Genomic DNA, 23,166 nt, shown 5'->3' on the forward strand with positions numbered 1-23,166 from the left:
CCCATGGTGACATAAGGAATTGACATGAAGTAAAAAGAGCATAGGCTGCAGAGTCCACACCTGGGTCTGGACTGGAGCCCAGTCCCACTTCTCACTGGCCACAAACTACAGACAAACAGTTCCCATTCTGGAACTCAGTTACATTATTAGTAAAATGGAGATAATATCAAATTTACACGGTTGTCATTATAAGGATGAAACAGTATACAGAAAGGGCCTTGCACATGTAGCCATGAGATAAATAGCAGCTTGTTTTTAATTACTCTTTTGCTTATATGCATTATGCATATACTTCTCAAATCAAGAAAATAGGGACACAGACTGCCAGAATATTTTTGTGTCTCATATTCAGATGCAAAAGGCAGCCCAGGAGGTTAATGTGGACTTATGACATGTTATAATTTCTGAAACATTACAATAGCTTATGAGTTGTTATTAAAACTGAACGCTTAGCTACTTAAGAAACCAAAGTACCTAGTCTGTAATCAATATTTATACAGTACTTACCATATTCTTTGTATTACTCCAAGTATGTTCTTTCTCCTCTATCAAATTACAGATTTGATTGCTAAAAAAAAGATCCATCTTTATACCTGTCATGGCCCCATCCCTATATTCGTCATGGCCCCTTGAATACATAAGGCTGAATGAATTCAACTTCAAGTCCTCAATGTCTCTTCCTCCAATATAATCTTAAGATTATAAAAGTCAGGCACCTTCACCCTGACAATGTGCATATGTGTGTGCACACTCATTTCCCCGAGTAAAACCAGACTTAGGTGCACAAGGCAGTTATCATTTTCTCTATGCCCAGCACTTCATACAATTTCTGGCACATTGTAAATGCTTAATGAATGTTAGCTGAGAGATAAATGAGAGAGCACAAGCACCTAGGCAGAATAGTGAGTAGCTAAACTGTCAGTCATGAAGCTCCAATTTAACCCCAATTTCACTCCCTTTACAAATGTGTTTATAATTTTGCACAGTTACTGTTTTATTTCCTTATACAGTGGAACTCCCTTATAACTTCCTCTCAGAGACTAGGACTAACATGTGTGCTATATGCCAAAAGTCTTCAGTATATGCAACATGTAAAACCTAAAGAATATTGGCAAGCAAGGAATGTGCCCTTAGATTCAGATTCCTCTACATCCACGTTTCTGTGATTATACCTCTTCCTGTTTCTTTCCTGTGGGTTTTGCTCATTTCACCCATCTTATTTGTAAACTTCTCAGGAACAGTGAATACATTATTTGCTTCCCTTGTAAGACTCAAGGTGCCTAATACAGGACACAGACTGGAATACTGGCACATATTATTAACAATTATTTTGCAAACTGGATTGTCATTTAAAAAAAAAATAAGGGGAGAGGGCATCTAACACAAAATCAAATGCACATAGCTACACATCAGATATATGAAAGAAATTTTCTGTAGTTATTTTGTGTGTGTGTAAAATTAGAAATCATATCCTCCCCATGACTCATCAGAGATAAAAGAGGATAAATGAAATCTGTGTGTGAGGTACATGCAATCAGGCACCAGGACAGTATTAAGCAGCTTCAAAGGTTATTGCTATGTATCAGGCATTATAATATATTCTGGAGAAAACAGAAATGAGATAAGGTCTATGAAATTGGAAATCAGACTGGTGGACCTAGAGAGTCTAGAGGCTGTTAATTCTTATTCTTCTCTAAACTATCTCCTGGTTCTCCATACACTTCAACCACTTTGTTAGTGCTGGTTCCTTTTCATCTATCCTCTAACAGCAGCATCAGCATTACCTGGGAACTTGTTCAAAAATGCAATTTTTCAAGCCCCAGTCCACACCTACATAATCAGAAACTATGGGGGTGGGACCCAGAAATCTGTGCTTTACCAAGGCTTCTGGCTATTTATTTTCTCTTTTTTTTTTTTTTTTTTTTTTTTTTTTTTGAGATGGAGTCTCACTCTGTCACCCAGGCTGGAGTGCAGTGGCCTAATTTCGGCTCACTGCAACGTCCGCCTCCTGGGTTCAAGTGATTCTCCTGCCTCAACTTCCTGAGTAGCTGGGATTACAGGTGTGTGCCACCACACCCAGCTAATTTTCGTATTTTTAGTAGAGACAGGGTTTCACCATGTTGGCCAGGCTAGTCTCAAACTCCTGACCTCAAGTGATCCACCCGCCTTAGCCTCCCAAAGTGCGGGCATTACAGGCATGAGCCACCACACCTGGCCACCTCCAGCTCTTCCTAATGCATTTTCAAATTTTAGAACTACTACAGTTTGCATGTGTCCTCCATGTGTTAGAGGAGACTTGATTCTCCAATGCAACAGTAGTGAGTGGTGGGATCTTCACTGATTAGGCCATGAAGACTCTTTTCCCATGAATGAATTAATGCCAACAGAGTGGGAATAGGTTCACGCTATGAGTTCAGCCCCCTTCCCTCTCTCTCTTACCCATGTGATGTTGATGTCTTCTGCCATGTTATCATGCAGCAAGAAGGCCCTCACCAGATACTGGCACATTGATCTTTGACTTCCCAGCCTCCAGAACCATCAGGAAATAAATTTCTGTTCTTTATAAATCACCCAGCCTGTTCTTTATAAATTAAACTTAGATCAGTTCTTGTCTTAGTTTTGTGCTGCTATTATGAAACATAAAATATGAAATAGTAGCACAAAACAAACTAAGACAACAAGTGATCCAAGTTTAAATACTGATTTAAATGTCCAAAAGTTCCATTCACCATCTTTTCCAGTTCCCACTCTCCATTTTTCTGGGGTTGGGCCCTCATCTACTATCTCTACATCTATTACTACTACTAATAATAACAGCAACAGCTGCCATTTATTATATTAAGCATTTATAAGACAGGCATTGTGTTAATCACTGTGCACATAGTACCTTTCTTAATTTCCACTACAATTCTTTAACTCAGATAAGAAGCCTAGGCTTAGAGAAGTTAAATAACTTGCCCAAGGTCAGCCAACCAATAAAGAACATAACAGAGATCTGACCTGCCATCTTCCTAACTCCAAAGTCCACTAAGTTAACTACTATACTAACATGCATCCTAGAAGGTTGCTACTCGCATAACCTCAGCGGTCATCTATTTTACAATTGTCCCTAACCATCTCATAAATTCTGAAGTAGAATTTCCAGTTACTTAGTAGATCTCTCTTTTTAAACTCCTCACAGAAACCTCAGAATTAACACTGCCATTATTTCTTCTCTCCACTTCAAACCTGTCCCTCTTCCTGTGATTTCTAACTTAATGTCATCATAAGCAAACAATTGCTCAAACTAGACATATTATCTTTGACTTCTCACTCTCCCTTACCTTTAGCTGGTCATAAATGTAGAGGTTTTAACATCTAAAAATATCTCCAAAATCTATCCATTCCCATTGTCCAACATTTCTCACCTACATTCTAGTCTCCCTGCCTCTCCACTCTAATGCAATCTGCACATGAAGTGTCAACTTTCTGATTACTCTACCTTCTATGGCTCTCCACTGCCAACGGATGGAAGAAGTCTAGACTTTTTAGGATGAAGAAGAAGACCCCCTCATAATTTGGCTCCAAAAATAGCTTCCTGCCTCATCACTTCTGCCATGCAGTAAGAAGTGATTAGGCCTTCATGAATGGATTAATGCCATTATAGCAGGAATGGGTTCATAATCTCAGGAATGGGTTCTTGAGTTCAGCCCTCTTCCCTTTCTCTTGCCCACAAGAAATAACTCAAGATATTTCCAAAAGTGCCATTTAATTTTAATCTTCAGTAACTTTGCTTATGTTGGCCCCTCTGCCTGGAATGCTCTCTTCCCCCTCCACATGTGGTAAAATTTTATTTAACCCTCAGAGCTAAGCTCCATCCCCTTCTTTTCAGCACGTTCCCTATCAATTTTTTCTCCAGCCAAAGTGCTCTACTCCCCCAGCACATTATTCATTCCAAAAGTGATTTAATTTGTCACAGCATATAATGGTTAGTGGTTTATCTCTTCTGATGAACACTTAGTATGCTGAGGATATTCTGTGTCTTCACCACTTCGTCTCCCTGGCACCCAACAAAGTGTCTAGCCACAGCCAGCACCCAGTAAATATTTGCTGAGTTGTTAAATAATGCAACATTTGCAGTTGTAACTTTACACATCTTGGTTAGCAATTCAACTTCAGGTTTACACACCACTGAAAAGAATTTTCACATAACAGAAGATGTTATAAATAAAGACCAAGGGTTCAATATTCAGCAGCAGTGTCTTTAATTATTCAGAAATCTCTTTTGTCCATATTTTTAAGCATCGTTCATCAGAAAGACTCCTTTCCCAACTAACACTTGTATTTTTTACAGGATCAGCAGTAAAGACAAACCTCAGAGAGATAATCCCAAGCAAAACTATGTCACTGAGTGTGACTGGATGACTACTGGTACATCATTTCAGTCAATTTCCAAAACAACGGCCCAAGTACATCAGGTAGATTTTAGAAATGAAGAGACGCACCACTGACTACCTAAAATACATGCACATTAGTGAAGCATCGATTCCAATTAGTAATTGAAATCAAAAGTACATTAACAACCTGATATTGGTTCAAGAGTAATATCCTTTACTTTCAAGTAAGGATAACACTTATTCTTGTCAAAGACTATACTCTGATTAATACAACCTCTATCCCACCTTACAAGAAGGTTCTATCTTGTTAACAGTGGGATGCTGATAAGCCCGCCTTAGTCCTTAACACTTTGCCTTCCCAACCTGCTAAGCCATCTCTCTCCAGTATTCCCCTATAAGAGACGTTCTGCTCCAGTTACCAGACATAAAAGTCGTCTGGGTATATCCTCCAACAACCAAATTCACATTATTATTTCCTCAGTCCCTGGTTTATTTCTTAATTCAAATTTTACACTTCTTTCAGAGAGCAAGTCAAACCTTACCTCTTTCAAAGAGTTCCCTAACTCAGCCTACACATCCTATCTTTTCTGATTTCCTACCACATTTATAGTCCTCAAAGAGCACTGGTTACATGCTACTTAACTTGGTTTTATAATTATTTTATATATCTCCTAGCTAGACTACTGCTCTCAAAGGAAAAAAAAAAGGTCTTCTATGTCATTTTTCACTCCATAATCCTCCTCCCACACCTATCATGATACTGGGCAGAGGGAGGCACATTTATTAAGTACTTAATGGACTGAACTAAATGCTTTCTATATATAGATACACCACTTGAGCATAGTGTGCTATATAACAAATATCCATTGCATGCCTACTCGGTGGCAGGCACATTTTTCCAATGTGTTAGACATAGGGCAAGGAGGAAAACACAGGTGACTCCTGTCCTAAAAGCTATTATAGTGCAAGGAGGAAGACACTTTGAATTCCGAGTAATCTAGTAAGTGTTACAAAGCAAGGTTATTACTGGTTCCAAGAGATAACACACTTTATAGATCCTCAGTTATGAAACGGAATCAAAGAATTTTAGACCTAAATGAGAACCTTGAACTTACCTTCCTCAATCCTCTTGCACCAAGCATTACATTTCAGTACAGTCTATCTTTTCACCGGTTCTACACATTGCCTTAATCAACAGAAAGAAAAGACTGGCTTCTTCCCTGTCTCCAATACTGCCTAAGTATGGTAACCACAACCCCCATACATCTACCCATTATAGAGTCCATAGCACTGAGAAGAGAGCACTGGGCTGAGGATAAGCTACACCTTTACACTCTGGGTTCTCCCATCATCAACACTTTCCAGCCCACACAGTGAAGAGAATCCCTATTTTCTGTCCAGAAAATAGCCACCTGTACTGCCTTTGCGAAAAACAAACGAAACATGCTTCCATACTTCCTTGGACCTACTAAAGACAAAAGCACAACACGGTTCTGGAAAATATAGCAAGATACTTGAGTCTATGAGGAAGTCACAAATAAGGATGCCTATCAGCACCTTGGTCTCAAACTCTGTAGCAACAATGTACTAAAACGTCAAGGAAACACATGCACATACGTGTGAAGTTACAAACTCTAGGCAACAGGTTGGCTGCCCCGGATATATACTGACAGGTCACCCTCCCTAGGACGTGGGTGTGTCTGACGCCGCACGCAGGCACTGCTTCACAACTCTCTCCATAACAACCAGCTCCTACTCAGAGGCTGGCCAGGACAGGGGAGATGAGGGCCCCAGCAGTCCCGAACTTTCCGAACCCCCACCCCGGGGTCACGGGTTTCGCCTCCTCTCAGCCCCAGGCAACGTCGTCTCAGACAGGATACGAGGCTGCTAGTGAACCTGGGCTGCTCCTGATTCGAACTCCTCTCTTTGGGAGGCTGGTAGAGCCACCCCGAACCCCCGAGACGTCTACTTCCTACTACACCTTCGTGGACTGCGAGCCTTCCCGGGCCCCGGCTACTCTCTCCAGAGCACCTGGGCCCAGGAACTGACCCTCGTCAGGCCCCGTCCCAGTTCCTTCCCCGCCCCCGGAAAAAGCGGCGGAGGGGCGGGGAGCGGTGCGCGCGGATACGGCGGGGGCGCGCGTCCCCGCGCCCCGGGTCCGCGCAGCAGGTGCGGCCAGGCCCCACCTCCCCTGCAAGGACCCGGCTACTCACCCCAACGATGTTCCTCTGCGACCTAGCAGCCGGCACAGACGCCTCTTCCGCCCGCTCCGCACCCCCCTCTTCGCCACCGCCCCCTTCGCCGCTGCCGTGGCCGCCGTCCTCGCCGCCGCCCCGGCTGCCGCGGCGCGCGTCCGCTTTCACGCACTCAGCCGTGGCCGCGCACGCGCCACTGCGCGGTGGCGTCACTTAGCAACCGGTCGACCGCGGGCTGCTGGGTCCCGGGGTGCAGGCCTCGAAAGTCGCCTGAGGCGGCCTTGGCGGCTTTTCCGCACTGGCTCTACCCGCTGCCCCTCCAGAGCAGGGGGCCCCAGGGTGTGGCTGCCCTGCCGGCACCTGGCTCCGGGGTAAGTCGCGTCACTGCACGTCACTGTATGGCGTCACCGGCGCGCGTCACTACGGATGGGAAGGTCCTGGGCGCCTGTGGAGTGACCTTGTCCGGACCGCCGCAGACCCTATCGGCAAGTTCTTGGAGGTGCAGGAATGTTCTCCAAGGAGTAGGACCGGAAAGGGCTGAGAGCGCGGTTAATGTCGAGGCTGCTAAGTGACGCTCGTTAACTTCGCAGCAGGGTGTGACTGGTCCAGCCTTGACTCTCAGTTTCCTCTCTCTGTAAATGGGCATAATAATACCGGTCCAGCCTACGCTGGAGAATTGTGAGGTGAAAATGAAATAAGGTATGCAAAGGTACTTTGTAAGTATAAAGCCTATTTGACTTGGTGGCTCACGCCTGTAATCCCAGCACTTTGGGAGGCCGAGGTGGGCGGATCGCTTGAGCTCAGGAGTTCGAGACCAGCCTGGGTAACATAGTGAAACCCCGTCTCTACAAAAAAAGACAAAAACTAGATGGGCATGATGGCGCGCGCCTGTAGTCACAGATACTCGGGAGGCTGAGGTGGGAGGATCGCTGGAATCTGGGGAGTTCAAGATTGCAGTGAACTATGATCACGCCACTGCACTCCAGCCTCTGCAGTGAGAGCAAGACACTGTCTCAAAAAATAAATTTATCTATCTAGATAGATAACAGTCCTAGAAATCCGGGTGCAGGTCTGACTCTAGCTGATGTAGGAGAGTCAGTTATCCCCGGCGCTGGAGCAAGGTAGGGGACCACCCATGCGGGTGTTGGAGGAGACAGATTGGGAAGGACTTAATTCCAGGCAAAGGCAGCTTCAGGAGTAAAAGTAGAAAGTGAAAATGGTCAGGAAAAGCAAGGCTTGGGGCAGGGAGACCCATTTTTAGGCCATTGCAGTACTCCAGACAAGTGATAAGAACATTAAGGCATTGGCAGTGGGAATAGAGGAGGGGATAGATGTTAGCGCCATTAAGGTGGTAGAATTCACAGCACTGAGTGGGGATAAATGAGTAGGCCAGGTTTCTAGCATGAGTGCTGAGGTAGACAGTGGTAACATTTAGCAAGATGGCAAGCTACATGAGTCTTGATTATCCACAGGTGTCTAAGTTACTATTATAGATAGTGATGGTGACATTCCTTAGGAGGATGACCAGATATGTGGAGTATGGTGATGAGTTCAAATATAGATATGTTTGTTGGAGAAACATTTACTCTCCATTCACAATGTCTTCCTTCCATATGGAATGACATCTATTAGTGTAATACTCTCCTGGCTTCTCACTGTACCTGTCCCCAATTCACTCTTCCCTAGAGGAGTGACTTCCTGGTTGGTGAACTTAAATGGGAGAAACTAGACATGTGACATCTATTCCATTCTTTTTCTCTTAAAAGATAACAATCTTCAGGGAACTATCCTGATGTTCTTTTCCATTTTTCCTGGAGCAGGGCCTATGGGTAGGGACAAGGGTGCCTCGTCCAGGGCTACAAAGAAAGTATATGTATTTAATTCCAGAGTTTGGCATTAGGAAGCTGTCTGTCCACAGGTGATATTTAATACCAGCTTTGTCAGCTGTGTTACACAGAATAATGATCCCCCCATACACCAAAAGAAAAAAAAAAAAAAAAAAGGATGACCACACCCTAATACTCAGAACCTGTGAATATGTTATATTACGTGGCAAAAGGGACTTTGCAGATATGACTAAATGATGCATCTAGAGAGATGATCCTGGATTGTCTGACTGGGCTGGAGGCAGGAGGGTCAGAGTCAGAGAAGATGTGATGATGGAAGCAGAGGTCAGACAGATTTGAAGATGCTATACTGTTCGCTTTCAAGATGGACCCAAGGAATGCAAGCAAATTGTAGAAGCTGGAGAAGGCAAGGAAATGGATTCTTCTCTAGCACCCTAGGAACACAACCCTGCCAACACGTTGATTTTAGGACTTCTGACTTCTAGAACTGCAAGATAATAAACTTGTGTGTTTTAAGGTACCAGGTTTGTGCTAACTTGTTACAACAGCAGTAGGAAACTAATACAGTCAGTAATAAAGATAATAGTTGGTTTCCTGCAGCTTTCTCTGTTACCTGGAAATGAAGGGTACAATTCAGCACCTTCAGAGACTAGAGCAATATGACTGTGACCTGATGGAGGGAACCTCCACATCTGGAGAAAAATGTCCAATAAACACTCAAACTATACAGGTCTATGAATGAGGAAAGAGGTTGAGTTAAAATAGATTTGGAAGAAATAAATTTATAATTGGTAATTTAAGCCTGAGGCATGGATGAGATCAATCAGGGAGAAAATACAGAAGACATAATAAGGAGAGGCAAGGATAGGGCCCCTGGGGAGCACTAACTTTAAAAGGAGGTGCAGATGATCAGAAGCCCAAAAAGAAGTCTGAGGAGGAATGGCCAGAGAGAAAAGGAGAACTAGGTGAGCCTAATGCCTCTGAAGCCAAGCAAGCAAGATGGAGAGAGGTCAACAGAGTCAGAGACCACAAATAGGCCCAGTATATCAAGGACTAGAAAGCATTCACTGGATTTAGCAACAGAAAAGTGGTTGGTAACCAACAATAGCAAACTTCAGTGGGATAGTGGAGATACATACTAAATCACTGAGATCTGAAAGGCCGACCAATATAGTGGATTGGCCTCTGGATTGGTTTGATGGGAGTTTCGAGGTTCTAGTCTTGATTCTGGCCATTAACTAGCTAGATAACTTTGAACAAATCCCTCAGCTATTCCAGGCTTTGGTTTTCTCATCTGGCAAAGTATGGGATCAAGCTGAGTCTATAATTTTCACATTAATTGCTAGATAATCCCCCAATTTTATTTTGTTTTTTTGGTCATATTTGATTCAATACTTTTATTTCTTTTTATTTTTGAGGCAACGTCTTGCTCTGTTGCCCAGTCTGGAGTACAGTAGTGCAATCTTGGCTCACTGCAGCCTCAACCCCCGGGCTCAATTACCCCAGTTTTATATCAGACTCACTCGCTTATAACAATACACTTCAAATCCTTCTCAGACCATTTTTCAACCATTAAGAATCAGTATATTACGTGCCAGCTTCTGTCCTAGATACTATGGCTATGACACAGTTTTCAAGGAACTCACAGTTTGGAGAGACAGAAATACTAAGTACATAACTAGTTGTCATAGTTCTTTTTAAAAAATAATAATAAGGCCAAGCATGGTGGCTCATGCCTGTAATCCTAGCACTTTAGGAGGCGGAGGTGGGTGGATCACCTGAGGTCAGGAGTTCGAGACCAGCCTGACCAATATGATAAAAACCCATCTCTACTGAAAATACAAAAATTAGCCAGGCATGGTGGCATGCCCCTGTCATCCCAGCTACTCGGGAGGCTGAGACAGGAGAATCGTTTGAATTCGGGAGGCAGAGGTTGCAGTGAGCCAAGATCACGCCATTGGACTCCAGCCTGGGCAACAAGACTGAAATTCCGTCTCAAAAAATAATAATAATAAACAATTAAAAATAAAAATTTAAAATAATAAGGTAGACCTGGTTGTGGTGGCTCATGCCTGTAATCCCAACGCTTTGGAAGGCCAAGTCAAAATATCTGTTTTAGCAGATAGGGACAAAGTTTAAATAATTTGGCCGAGGTCATAGTAGACCAAGATTTAGACCCAGCACAAGCATCCTTTTTCCAAGAAACCTTTCCTCAGGCCCTTAGTTGGTTTAAGTACCCTCTGTCTGTACTATTAGCATGTGCACACACATTTATTTTAGCATTGACTTTAATAATAAGGATGTTTACCGTGTACTAGTACCTGTACCTATGTGACCTATGTTTGTCTTGTAGGCATCAGTTCATTTAAGCCTCATAACTGCCCTTTGAAGTAGGTGATATTATTCACAATATTTTATAAAACAGGAAGCCAAGGCATAGAAAGGTTAAGTAATCACTCAAGGTACAATTAATAAGTGATAAAGCTGGGACTCAAATCCATGCTTTTAACCCCCAGGCTTCATACTGTGTACCCTTTCCCTTGTACTGAGGAATTCTAGAAGGCATAGTTTACAGGTTGTTGTGTGTGATATCACTCTGTGTTCCTCATATGAACACAAGAGAATTGTCTCTCTGAGCCACGAGTCATGAAATATTTGGCTACCCTTGAGTAACTGATGTGTTTTCTCTTTATAGGCAATGTGAATTATATAACTGGCTGTTTTTCCCTTTTCACTTTGCCAAGAAGCTCTGAGTAAATTTGTTGGCTCAGCGTTTGTAAGTGGGTGAATTGCCCTGCATATCTGTATTCTATTACTTTGAAATTTTTTAAAGAAAAATAATGTAAACTTTTCTTTATTTTCCAAATTGTTGACAATGTGCAATAATAATTTTTACAATTAGAAAAATAAACTTTGTTCTTAAAATAATGTTTGCAGCTTCAAATGATTTCTCATACTTTGACTCTATGAATAAGAGCTGGTTTCGGGTTAAGTTGCATGAGTTAAATATAGAATCCAGGTTCATATAAAACCAAGACTTCTCTATGACCTGGAAAGTCCAGATCAATAGAATTGTTCAGACAGATCAAAAAATATTTTAAGTGGCATAAAATAGTTGTAGCTCTTCTTGTTTTTAACTTATGTCTAAGTAATTTGAAACCACTTTTAGGTTATTTGGACACATGCTCCCTTGCTTTAGAAATTAAAACACCCATGATCTTCCTATATGCTGATGATATTTTATTATAATAAACTTTATAGCTGATCTTGTTGCTCACCATTTGTCAGAAAGAATGGATCAAGATCACCTGTTCCAAAACTGAAATAATTTTGGGGGGCACATGTCCTCAAATTTAATTGGCTTAGATCCAGCAACTAAATACCACATTAATTTATTTACTTACGGGTATGTTTTGCAAGTAATTCTTCCAGGTAGATTTACTGGCCAGCCACTTTGCTAAAAGCCATATATTTCATGGGAGGATTAGTTAGATTTTCCTACAGTCAGAGTGAGCAACTGACTGTTTCTTCTTTGAAAAATTTCAATCCAAATCTTAATCATTCTCCAACAGAGCATTCTAAAGCCTAAACGGCCCAGGCAGGTGGGTAAGTACTCTGAACTCAGCCCAGCAGATTGTTACCATGTGGTATGAGCATCCTAGGTTGCCAGATTTGAAAACTGTTGACCTCTAAATGTTGGTAACTAATGGGAATTTTTTTTAAAGAAAAGAAAAACATGACGTGTCTGTGAGGTTGCAGACCTCTTGCTCTGTTGAATGGAACTTGATGGTCTTGAACACTGATTTTTTTCATATTTTTGAAGAGTTGTTTAAGGAAAATCCTGGGTTGCCTGCAGGGGCTCTGTCTGTTCACTACCATATGGAGAGGAATGTTCCTATTTAGGTGAGAATCTTAACGGGGTGACTCACTCTTCACAAAAGGCTGTCAGCCCTCTACCATCTGCTGATTAGATTACTGAATTCTAAACAGTGTACGTCTGCCTTTAGTCAGCCACACAATATTAGCTGGTGCATCAAGACACTGCATACCTGACCATATTGTCCTGAGCATACAAACAGAAATCTTCCCCACCCACAACCAGGAGTGTTTTCGTGGCTTGTATTTTGAGTATAGTATCTTCTGCATATGTTAAGCAATTCTGGAAGAGACAACTCCACAGAGCCCACCAGTGCATTGTGTGGGCAAATAGGCAAAGCTTCCCCTCTGCCCTCTGAAAGTGTGCTGAAAGTGAACCGACAATATGCAGATCAGGAGAAAAGGGTATACAAATTTATTAATGTGCACAAGCACAGGGGAATCACAGGAGAATGATTATCCAGTAACACAATGAGGTCCAGATGCTTATATACCCTTCTTCATAAGGGAAGGAGAGGTGGGGGAGATGTGGTAATTTTAAGGGACAGTAAGTTATTTTTAGGAGGAATAAATGGCTCCAATGCTCAGGCAATGGTTAGTAAATGATTCTCTCTGGGAATTAAGTGGAAAGGGAAAAGGGATGATAGTTTGGTACAAAGTTTGGACTTTACGTGTGGTGTTTAATTTTCAGTCTCCGTCTGATGTGAGGTTTAATCTCTAGTTAATGACATTGCAGGGAGGGCATCAAAGGCAATTGTGTTTCTCTTTGGTGGGTCCAATTTATAGGTATATAAGGGAACTAAAGAGAAGAACCTCATCCTGAGCTTTAGGAGAGATAAGATTGGAGATGGGGTGGGTGAAGGGGTGTCAGATTTTGAAGCTGCTGCTTTAGTACTTCAAAGTGCCGTATATTGGGGTATCCTTTTCTAAGCTCCAATAGCTTTTATTATAGGATTGTTATTGTGCACTTGATCACATGAAAATTTCTTTCAGAGCTAGGTATCATGAAGTGCTTGGCTACTCTTGAATAACTGATTGTCCTGCTTACAGCAAGTGAATTGTGTAACTGGGTATGTGTTCCTTTTCACCTTGGCTGCCATTAAGCTCTGAGTCAAATGTGTGACTCCATTTTAGTGCCTGAGTAGAAACCTGTGGTCTGTATATCTGCATTCTAATTTGTTTTCTACTGGTACTGAACCTTGTACTTAAGTTTGGGTTTTCTCCTTCTCTGGTTTATCTATAATTTCTTTTCCTTTTTCTGAGACGAAGTCTCGCTCTGTTGCCCGGGCTGGAGTACAATGGCACGATCGCAGCTCACTGCAACCTCCGCCTGCTGGGTTCACGCAATTCTCCTGCCTCAGCCTCCCAAGTAACTGGGATTATAGGTTCACACCACCTCACCTGGTTAATTTTTTGTATTTTTAGTAGAGATAGAACCGGTTTCACTATGTTGGCCAGACTGGTCTTGAACTCCTGACCTCGTGATCTGCCCACTTCGGCCTCCCAAAGTGCTGGGATTACAGGCGTAAGCCACCGCACCCGGCCGGTTTATAATTTTCTACATTCTGTTTGTAATTTTACTAGCTACTTCAAGTTGTTTGTGAAAAAACTAGGAAAATGAGTGGTAAATATGCTTGTGATGACTATCTGATTCCTAGTCCCTTGCCCTCACTTCAGGCAAAAGTTAAAATTTATATACCTGGCCAGGCACGGTGACTCACACCTGTAATCCCAGCACTTTGGGAGGCCGAAGCAGGCAGATCAACTTGAGGCCAGGAGTTTGAGACCAGCCTGGCCAACATGATGAAACCCCGTCCCTACTAAAAATACAAAAATGAGCCAGGCATGGTGTGTGTACCTGTAATCCCAGCTACTTGGGAGGCTGAGGCACAAGAATTGCTTGAGCCTGGGAGGCAGAGGTTGCAGTGAGCTGAGATTGTGCCACTGCATTCCAGCCTGGTGACAAAGCAAGATTCTTCTCAAAAAAAAAAAAAAAAAAAACTTACACACCCTTCTCTGCTGATAAGAATGTATCTTGTTTCTGAGTTCTCCAGCATTTTACTTAAGATAAATAGAGCTAAAACAATGAATTGTCTTTTAATGTTGTTGCAACTCTGCAGTATGTCATTCTCTTAACTTTGCTTTTTTTTTTTTTCCGAGGGAGATGGATAGGTGAAGTAATGGTTGACAAGCATAAGAGGGAAGCTTCAAGTCCCAGGTTCTCCCATCAAATCATTTTCTCACAATCTCGCTCAGTATTCTCTTCTAGTAGGCCAGAATTTGAAGGATTAGCTCTCTATATATCTAATCTAAATCCTACTCCTTGTTTTAAACTCTTTTTGATTTCAAATATTAATGATCTGGTAGTATTCACTAGTGTATCTATTTCTACGTTCTTTCTTTAACTGAAGGTACATGGAAGATTCTAAAGCAGGATTCATTGTTCTCTTTTTTTTTTTTTTTTTTTTTTTGAGACGGAGTCTTGCTCTGTAGCCCGGGCTGGAGTGCAGTGGCCGGATCTCAGCTCACTGCAAGCTCCGCCTCCCGGGTTCACGCCATTCTCCTGCCTCAGCCTCCCGAGTAGCTGGGACTACAGGCGCCCGCCACCTCGCCCGGCTAGTTTTTTGTATTTTTAGTAGAGACGGGGGTTTCACCGTGTTAGCCAGGATGGTCTCGATCTCCTGACCTCGTGATCCCCCCGTCTCGGCCTCCCAAAGTGCTGGGATTACAGGCTTGAGCCACCGCGCCCGGCCTCATTGTTCTCTTAATGCATCTTTTATATTTGTTAAGCTGCAGGCAGAAAGGTAACTGAGTGCTATGACTGTTCTTAGGCATTGTCATCAACACCAATGTGTCTGTGATTTAATATTTTAATACTGTACTTGAAAATTGGACAGTAAAGTTGCTTTGTAAATGTAAGGTAAACATTTCAAATATACTATAATTTTTGTAGTTGTATATTTGTATTTTTTCATTGCTTAATATACCCTGAACCAAAACAAACAAACAAAAAAAACCACACAAAAATAGCCTAGGCTATTTCCTACTTCAGTTTTCATTTACTTGGCTATTTTGTGCCAGGCACAGAGGGGATACAGAGATGGAAGATACAGTTTCTGATCTAAAGGAGCTAACAGTCTAGAACTGCACTGTCCAGTATGGTAGCCTCTAGTCACATGTGGCCATTTTAATTTAAATTAAAAATCTAGTTTCTCAGTCACACTAGCCACATTTCAAGAAGTTAATAGTGGGCAGGCACTATGGCTCATACCTGTAATCCCAGCACTTTGAGAAGCTGAGGCCATAGGGTTGCTTAATCCCTGGAGTTTGAGACAAGCTTGCCAAAATAGTGAGACCCCCTGTCTGCAAAAGTAAATAAATAAATAAATAATAGCGGGGCACAGTAGTGTGTGCCTCTAGTCTAAGCTACTTGGAAGGTTGAGGTGGGAGACTCGCTTGAGCCCAGAAATTTGAGGCTGCAGTGAGCTGAGATCGCACCATCGCCCTCCAGCTCACCAACAGAAGGAGACCCCATCTCAAAAAAAAAAAAAAGAAAAAAAATTGTCAATAGCTACTGTATTGGACAGTGCATATACACAACATTTCTATTACTGCAGAAAGTACTTTTGGATTGTGTTGGTCTAAAAGTCGTATGAAAATTAGACACGCAAAGTAGGGCAAGGCAATTTCAAACAGAAAGATCTTGTGTGAAGTATGCATAAGAATGACTTGGGGGGCATGTTGATTCCTACTGCCAGATATTCTCATTTAAGGGGTACCAGGAGAGCCTGTTTTTTAAAAAAATACCCCAGGTGATTCTGATGCGTAAGGTGTGTGGACTACACAGAAAAAGCATGTAGGGTAAGTGGCAATCGCCTACTAGAATGATTCTGAACCTCCCACTTAAATGGCATCTGGTGCTTGAGCCAATCTAATTTTGACTTAGCCAGATAAGAGTGCTGTGAGTACATATGTACCTCAAGTGTTGTGGAGCATTTTGTACTCTTTTAGGTGTCTAAAGATTATAAGTGTCTTTGTCATGTACATTTTGAATACTTAAAAAGGATATGTTTCAGTCAGGAAAGGCTAGGTTATGCAACAGTAAAACCCCCAAAAACATCAATGTATTTTTCCAAAAGGGAAAAAGAGAACCCTAGAGAATCTCACACTAACAATAGCCAAGAAAAGACAGACATCACTTCTCACAATTCATGTCAGAACTCAACACAGAACCAACCCTAACGAAGCCAGAACGTGCAGTCCTACCATGTGTTCAAAAGAGAAACAGAACCAAATAAGGGTGAGCAGCACCCATGATTACCACAGTGATGGTAAAGGAAATAATGGTGATCGTGCTGCAAGACAGATAAGACTTCCAGACACATATAGTGGTGGTGAATGGCAGAGATGTGTAGGACTAGGATGAGTTTTAGAGAAATTCTTGGCTGAGAGAAAGAAGCCAAGATGAAATGATGAAGAACTGAAGGTTGAGTTAGAGTGTTTTCTAGACAAACACCCTTGACTACCTCTCTCTTTAAAAGAAAAACTTGATCCTGAAAGGGATCTTAATCCAAAGTTTTGGGTTTTGTTTTGTTGTTTTGTTTTGTTTTTTGAGACAGGGTCTCGCTGTGTCACCCAGGTCAGAGTGCAGTAGTGCAATCACAGCACACTGCAACCTCAACCCTCTGGGCTCAAGCAATCCTCCTGCGTCAGCCTCCCGAGTAGCTGGGACTGCAGGCATGCACCACTGTGCCCAGCTAATTTCTTTTAAATTATTATTTGTAGAGATGAAGTCTCATTCTGTTGCCCAGGCTCGTCTGGAACTCCTGGGCTCCTGCCTCTGCCTCCCAAAGTGCTGAGATGATAGGCGTGAGCCATCATGCCCAGTCTGAAGCTCTGGGTTCTTGAAAGGGTGATGTAAAATATTATGATATAGGCAGAGGGGCACATCTGTAAGCTGACAGTACTATGTCAGAGAAGTATCAAAGAGCCAGCAGTGTCAGAAGAGTCCTACTTCTGTCTAATCTGGGGAGAAGAATGTTCAGTCCAGTGCTACCTGAAGGGCCCCAGGCAGTAGACCCTGGTGTAGAGGGAGAAAAGTAGCTCTAGGAGAAGCCATTTAATTCCACTGATAGCAGGAGTCAGCTATTCTGGGTTTTGATGTTTTTATCTGTTTGCTTGTTTCTTTTGGTCTTGATTTACTTTCTTCAAGCTATTGAATGCCCCTATGTATGACTATGATTTTTCTAATGTCTGCACACATCAGTGTGTGTATCTAAACTGTATAACTCATAAATATTCAGTGACTCACCTTGTAAAAGATTTCACTCTCTTGCTGTAATGAAGCAAAATCATGTGAACACTAATTTTGGTCAGTGAAATGTAAATGAAACTAATGTGTACTAGTTCTAGCTGAAGCTTCTGTGCTCTCTGTTCCTCTACCAAGATGCCCAACAGTGTTCCAGAAAAAAAACTGTGCCATTGATTGTAGCTGAGACCCTCAGTGGCTTGTGTAGCGTGAGGAGAAATAAATCTTTGTTGTTATAAGCCACTGATTTGGGGGATCATTGTTACTGTAGCATAACCTAGCCCATACTAACCAATATTATGTGGATTCTGTCACCATCTGTGCAGATTACACCATTGAGATCCATCAGGCAATCGTGAATTAGAATGAAAAATAAAGGAGAAATGTATGTTCCAAAAGACTGTTTTATAATGATAAAAAGCTAAATGAAGAAGATATAATTGAGCCAGGCACAGTGGCTCACGCCTGTAATCCCAGCACTTTGGAAGGCCAAGGTGGGCAGATCACCTGAGCTCAGGAGTTGGAAACCAACCTGGCCAACATGGAGAAACCTTGTCTCTACTAAAAATACAAAAATTAGCCAGGCATGGTGGCGCATGCCTGTAATCCCAGCTACTTGGGAGGCTTAGGCCGGAGAATCGCTTGAACCCAGGAGGTAGAGGTTTTGGTGAGCCAAGATCGCGCTATTGCACTCCAGCCTGGGCAACAAGAGTGAAAATGCAACTCAAAAAAAATAATAAAAAATAAAGATAATTGTTATAACTCTCTGTACATCAAGCAGTTTAGTAGCAAACTACATAAGGCAAATCTTTTTTAAAAATACAAGGAGATTTTCATAAAACTATAATTTTATTGGGAGGCTTTAATATGTGCTTCTAAAGTTTGATGTACCAAATGACTAATAATAATAACAAGGCTATGGAGGATTTTAATTAAACCCTCAACGAGCTTGATGTAATAGTTTTAAATAGAACTTAGTATCCTATAATAGAAAATACAACTATTCTTGTCCAAGGAACATTCACAAAAATCAATCATATGCTTGTTCACAAAGTAAATTTTAAAACAGTAAACTTCAAAAAGAAGAAATGATACAGTGTATGTTCTCTAGCCACAATGAAATTAGAATTAATATTAAAAGATTGCCAAATAAAAATTATCTTCTTGAGATAGAAGAAATATAAACTGGCATTACTTTCTTTTAACTTTTAGGTTTGGGGGTACATGTGAAGGTTTGTTACATAGGTAAACTTGTCTCGAAGGGATTTGTTGTACAGATTATTTCATCACCCAGGTATTAAGCCCAACACCCAATAGTTGTCTTTTCTGATCCTATTTTTTTAATTATAGAAGAATGGCAATGGGAACTTTATATATAAAAAGCTGTCTTGTGTAACCAAAACAATTCTCAGAGGGAAAAAATAATAAATGAACTTTTGAGACCAGGCACAGTGGCTCATGCCTGTAATCCCAGCACTTTGGCAGGCCAAGGCTGGTGGATCACCTGAGGTCAGGAGTTAGAGACCAGCCTGGCCAACATGGTGAAACTCTGTCTCTACTAGAAATACAAAAAAAAAAAAAAAAAATCAGCCAGCTTGGTGGTACATGCCTGTATCCCAGCTATTTGAGAGGCTGAGGCACGAGAATCATTTGAACCTGGGAGGCAGAGGTTGCAGTCAGCCAAGATCGTGCCACTGCACTCCAGCCTGGGCAACAGAGGGAGACTCCGTTAAAAAAAAATATATATATATATATATACACTTTTGATATTTTTTAAAAAATTGTAAATAAATGAATTAATCATTCCACTTAGAAAAAAGAAGGGAGGCCGGGCGCGGTGGCTCAAGCCTGTAATCCCAGCACTTTGGGAGGCCGAGACGGGCGGATCACGAGGTCAGGAGATCGAGACCATCCTGGCTAACACAGTGAAACCCCGTCTCTACTAAAAAATACAAAACACCAGCCGGGCGAGGTGGCGGCGCCTGTAGTCCCAGCTACTCGGGAGGCTGAGACAGGAGAATGGCGAGAACCCGGGAGGCGGAGCTTGCAGTGAGCTGAGATCCGGCCACTGCACTCCAGCCTGGGCGGCAGAGCAAGACTCCGTCTCAAAAAAAAAAAAAAAAAAAAAAAAAAAAAAAAAGAAGGGAGACCGGACGCGGTGGCTCACGCCTGTAATCCCAGCACTTTGGGAGGCCGAGGCGGGCAGTCACCTGAGCTCAGGAGTTCACAACTAGCCTGGACAACATGGTGAAACCCCGTCTCTAGTAAAAATACGAAAAATTAGCCAGGCATGGTGGTGCATTCCTGTAATCCCAGCTACTCAGGAGGCTGAGGCAGGAGAATCGCTTGAACCCGGGAGGCAGAGGTTGCAGTGAGCCAAGATCGCGCCTCTGCAGTCCAGCCTGGATGACAGCGAGATTTTGTCTCAAAAAAGGAAAGAAAAAAAAAAAGAAGAGAAACTGAGGATGGAGGTGGATATAGAAGTGTACCAGTTAGTTATGGCTGCAAAAATGCTACATAATGAACACACACAATCTCACTGGCATACAGCAATAAGCATTTATTTCTTGCTCATGCAGATCAGCTAAGATCACTGTGCTTCAGATGGTGGAATACTCTGGAGTCCAGGTGGGAAGGGCAGTGGCTCACTGGAGCATGGTTTTCTCATGGCGACAGCAGCAGCATAAGAGCACAAGCCTGACCACAGAAACATGTCGGATCTCTGCCCAGGTCATATCTGCTAACATCCTCAGATCCTACCACTCTCCTTCTCACTCACTCCGCTGTAATAGATTTGGCCTCTTTGCTCTTCCCTCTGCCCAGAGTGCCCTCCCCTAGCATATTCATTCCCATGGCTCACTACCCTGACCTTGACCTTCTGTGCTCCAGTGATCCTCCCACCTCAGTCTCCGAAGTAGCTGATGCTACAGGTGTGCACCACCACTCCTGGATAATTTTTTTTTAATTTTATGTAGAGATAAGGTCTTGATATGTTGCCTATGCTGGTCACAAACTCTTGACCTCAAGTGATCCTCTCACCCTGGCCTCTCAGAGTGCTGGGATTGCAGGCAGGAGCCACCATGCTTGGTCTACTTGTTTCTTTTTATATTTTTATGTGACTCCTAGAAAAGATGTGTAATTCTACATGTGGCTTGTGTTGCCTTTCTATTGGACAGTGCTACTCCAGTGTGGTGGTTCTCACAGTGTGGTCCTGGACCAGCGGCATCAGCATCACTTAAGAACTTGTTGGAAATGCAAGTTTCTGCTAAATCAGAAACTCTGAAACGGAGATCTTCTGAATCATGCCTGCTGAATCAGAAACTCCTGGGGTGAGGCCCAGGAATCTGTGTTTTAACAAGCCCTTCCTGTGATTTTTTTTTTTTTTTTTCCTAACAACTGTGAGAGGTAAGTTGCCTGTTTAAAATGTGCAGTTTGGACCGGGCGCAGGGGCTCATGCCTGTAATCCCAGCACTTTGGGAGGCCGAGGCGGGTGGATCACGAGGTCAGGAGATAGAGACCATCCTGGCTAACACGGTGAAACCCTGTCTCTACTAAAAAATACAAAAAATTAGCCGGACATGGTGGCGGGCGCCTGTAGTCCCAGCTACTCGGGAGGCTGAGGCAGGAGAATGGCATGAACCCAGAGGCGGAGCTTGCAGTGAGCGGTGATCCAGCCACTGCACTCCAGCCTGGGCGACGGAGCGAGACTCCGTCTCAAAAAAAAAAAAAAAAATGCAGTTTAGTGGTTTTTAGTATTTCAGAGAGTTGTGCAATCATCACCACAAAAAGCAATCTCATTCCTGCTGTCAGTATTCCTCATCCCCCATACCACCATCCCCATCCCCAGGCAACACCTAATCTGCTTTCTGTCTCTACAGACTTGCCTATTCTAGACATTTCATAGAAACAGAATCATACATCATGCAGTCCTTTGTGGCACCTTTCACTAAGCATAATGTTTTCCTCTGTAAATTATTATATGCTAAAGTCTGAAAACTGCTGTCCTAGGGTAGAAATGGAAAGGAAGCAGAGAGAGTGTGAAAAACTAAGAGTATGGAAAAAGAGGAATGCCCCGATCATGAGATAGAGAAAATGAATGACACCAGAAGGACATTAACAGCAAAAGGTGAAAGGCAGTTTTTTCCATGTGGGAAAATAAGCTACCAGCCTTGTTCCCAAAGTCCAGGAAGACTGACACTGAGGCTAAATATAATTATATATTATATTTATGTTTTGCTCTGCCTATATTGTATATAGCTTTAATCTTTTTATTGCCTTAAATAATGATCAAATAGATGATAGTTAAAGCCATGAGAGTAGGTGAAACTGTCCAAGGAGGGAGATATTACAGAAAAGAAAAGGCTACTGCTGAGGAGAGAATATTGGAGGAATGTCTTCTATTCCTATGCTGCAGTTTTCAAAATGGTTCATGCCCACTTTCTCCCTTGAATCTAGCCATAACCCTGTTAGGAAGTAAAGGGAGTATCACTATCTGGACTCCATAGTTAAGACGTGATTCCTCACACGGATATAATTTGCTCAGGGTGTCACGTTGAGTGATTGAGTCGAGGTTTCTTCTCCACTCAGTATTTCTCATCTGTATTTAAAGGGAAGAGGAAGAAATGGAGACAGAAGGGCCGGTCAGGAAGGTGGGAGTAGAACTAGGTGGGTATAGTTTCATGGAAGCAAAGGGAGGAGTGTTTCAAGGAAGGCCATCTTATTTGCTCCCTTGAATTAAAAAAAAAAATTATTTTAATGAACAGAGCGTGTTCTTTACTGAGTGACCAACCATACTCTGCAGTAAAGAGGTATCAACGTGAACAACCCGGGAGAACATGCTTTGTCTTGGTTCTAACCTACAAAGTGTTCCTCTTGGCACTGTTTTTCCATTTATCGTAGTTTCCTTAAAAAAAAAAAGCAAAATAAAAAAAAAAAAACTTTTGTTTTTAGTTGAAGTCTAGCAAACATAGAATGAGTACACAAATAATAATATAGCTTATTGGATTTTCGCAATCCAGGTCAAGAAATAGAACATTACCAGCAGTCCCTATTCTCTCTCTTCCAGTTACTATCTTTCTCTCTTCCCCAAATAGAGCTGTTTTCCTGACTTCTAATATAATGGATTATTCTGAGAAGAGGGCATGCCAGAGTGGATGGTCTATGTATGGCCAGAAAACCTATCCGTTGACTGTGTCCCATAGAAATGCCTGTAAGACATTCCATTTACCAAAACAGTAAAGAGTGCCAGTGATGGCACTGGTGTCACTGGAAACTCAGTGGTCGCTCTGTACTCTGTAGAGCTGATGGCAAAACATGCTGTTGCAGAACTGAGCTGCTTGACAGTAATGGGGATGAAAGGTCTTGTAATAATAGAGGGCAGAGACTTAGCCTTCAGAAACAAGGTGGGCGCAATTATCGTAATGAGCAGCGAGGTCAGGGTGGCAGTGGTGAGGAGACAAGGATCATCTGAAGAGAGCTATGGAGAAGATTAATAGAATATGGACTCCCTAGGGGAAAGTAGATGGGCAGCAAACAAAAGTATTGCTCAATCTGTGAACCTGTGA

At 42.4% G+C, this 23,166-nt stretch overlaps 2 protein-coding genes across 3 annotated transcripts in view; one reads left to right on the forward strand and one right to left on the reverse strand.

Annotated features, from left to right (window-relative positions):
- BTBD9 (BTB domain containing 9) overlaps positions 1–6,689 on the reverse strand; it is a 469,792-nt gene extending 463,103 nt beyond the window's left edge. Inside the window, exon 1 of one of the 2 annotated variants that reach the window (XM_007972737.3) lies at positions 6,590–6,689. The gene's annotated coding sequence lies outside the window, so the exon portion shown is untranslated. The remainder of the gene's footprint in view (positions 1–6,589) is intronic. The other variant, XM_038005643.2, reaches the window with a different exon arrangement.
- LOC119626745 (uncharacterized) overlaps positions 1–23,166 on the forward strand; it is a 45,566-nt gene that overhangs the window by 16,731 nt on the left and 5,669 nt on the right. Inside the window, exons 4-5 of the mRNA XM_073006180.1 lie at positions 6,435–6,942; positions 20,779–21,007. Coding sequence (XP_072862281.1) covers positions 6,435–6,942; positions 20,779–20,935 — 665 coding nt within the window. The 3' untranslated portion in view covers positions 20,936–21,007. The remainder of the gene's footprint in view (positions 1–6,434; positions 6,943–20,778; positions 21,008–23,166) is intronic.

The sequence above is a fragment of the Chlorocebus sabaeus genome, chromosome 17 (assembly GCF_047675955.1).
Source record: "Chlorocebus sabaeus isolate Y175 chromosome 17, mChlSab1.0.hap1, whole genome shotgun sequence".
NCBI classification, from domain to species: Eukaryota; Metazoa; Chordata; class Mammalia; order Primates; family Cercopithecidae; genus Chlorocebus; species Chlorocebus sabaeus.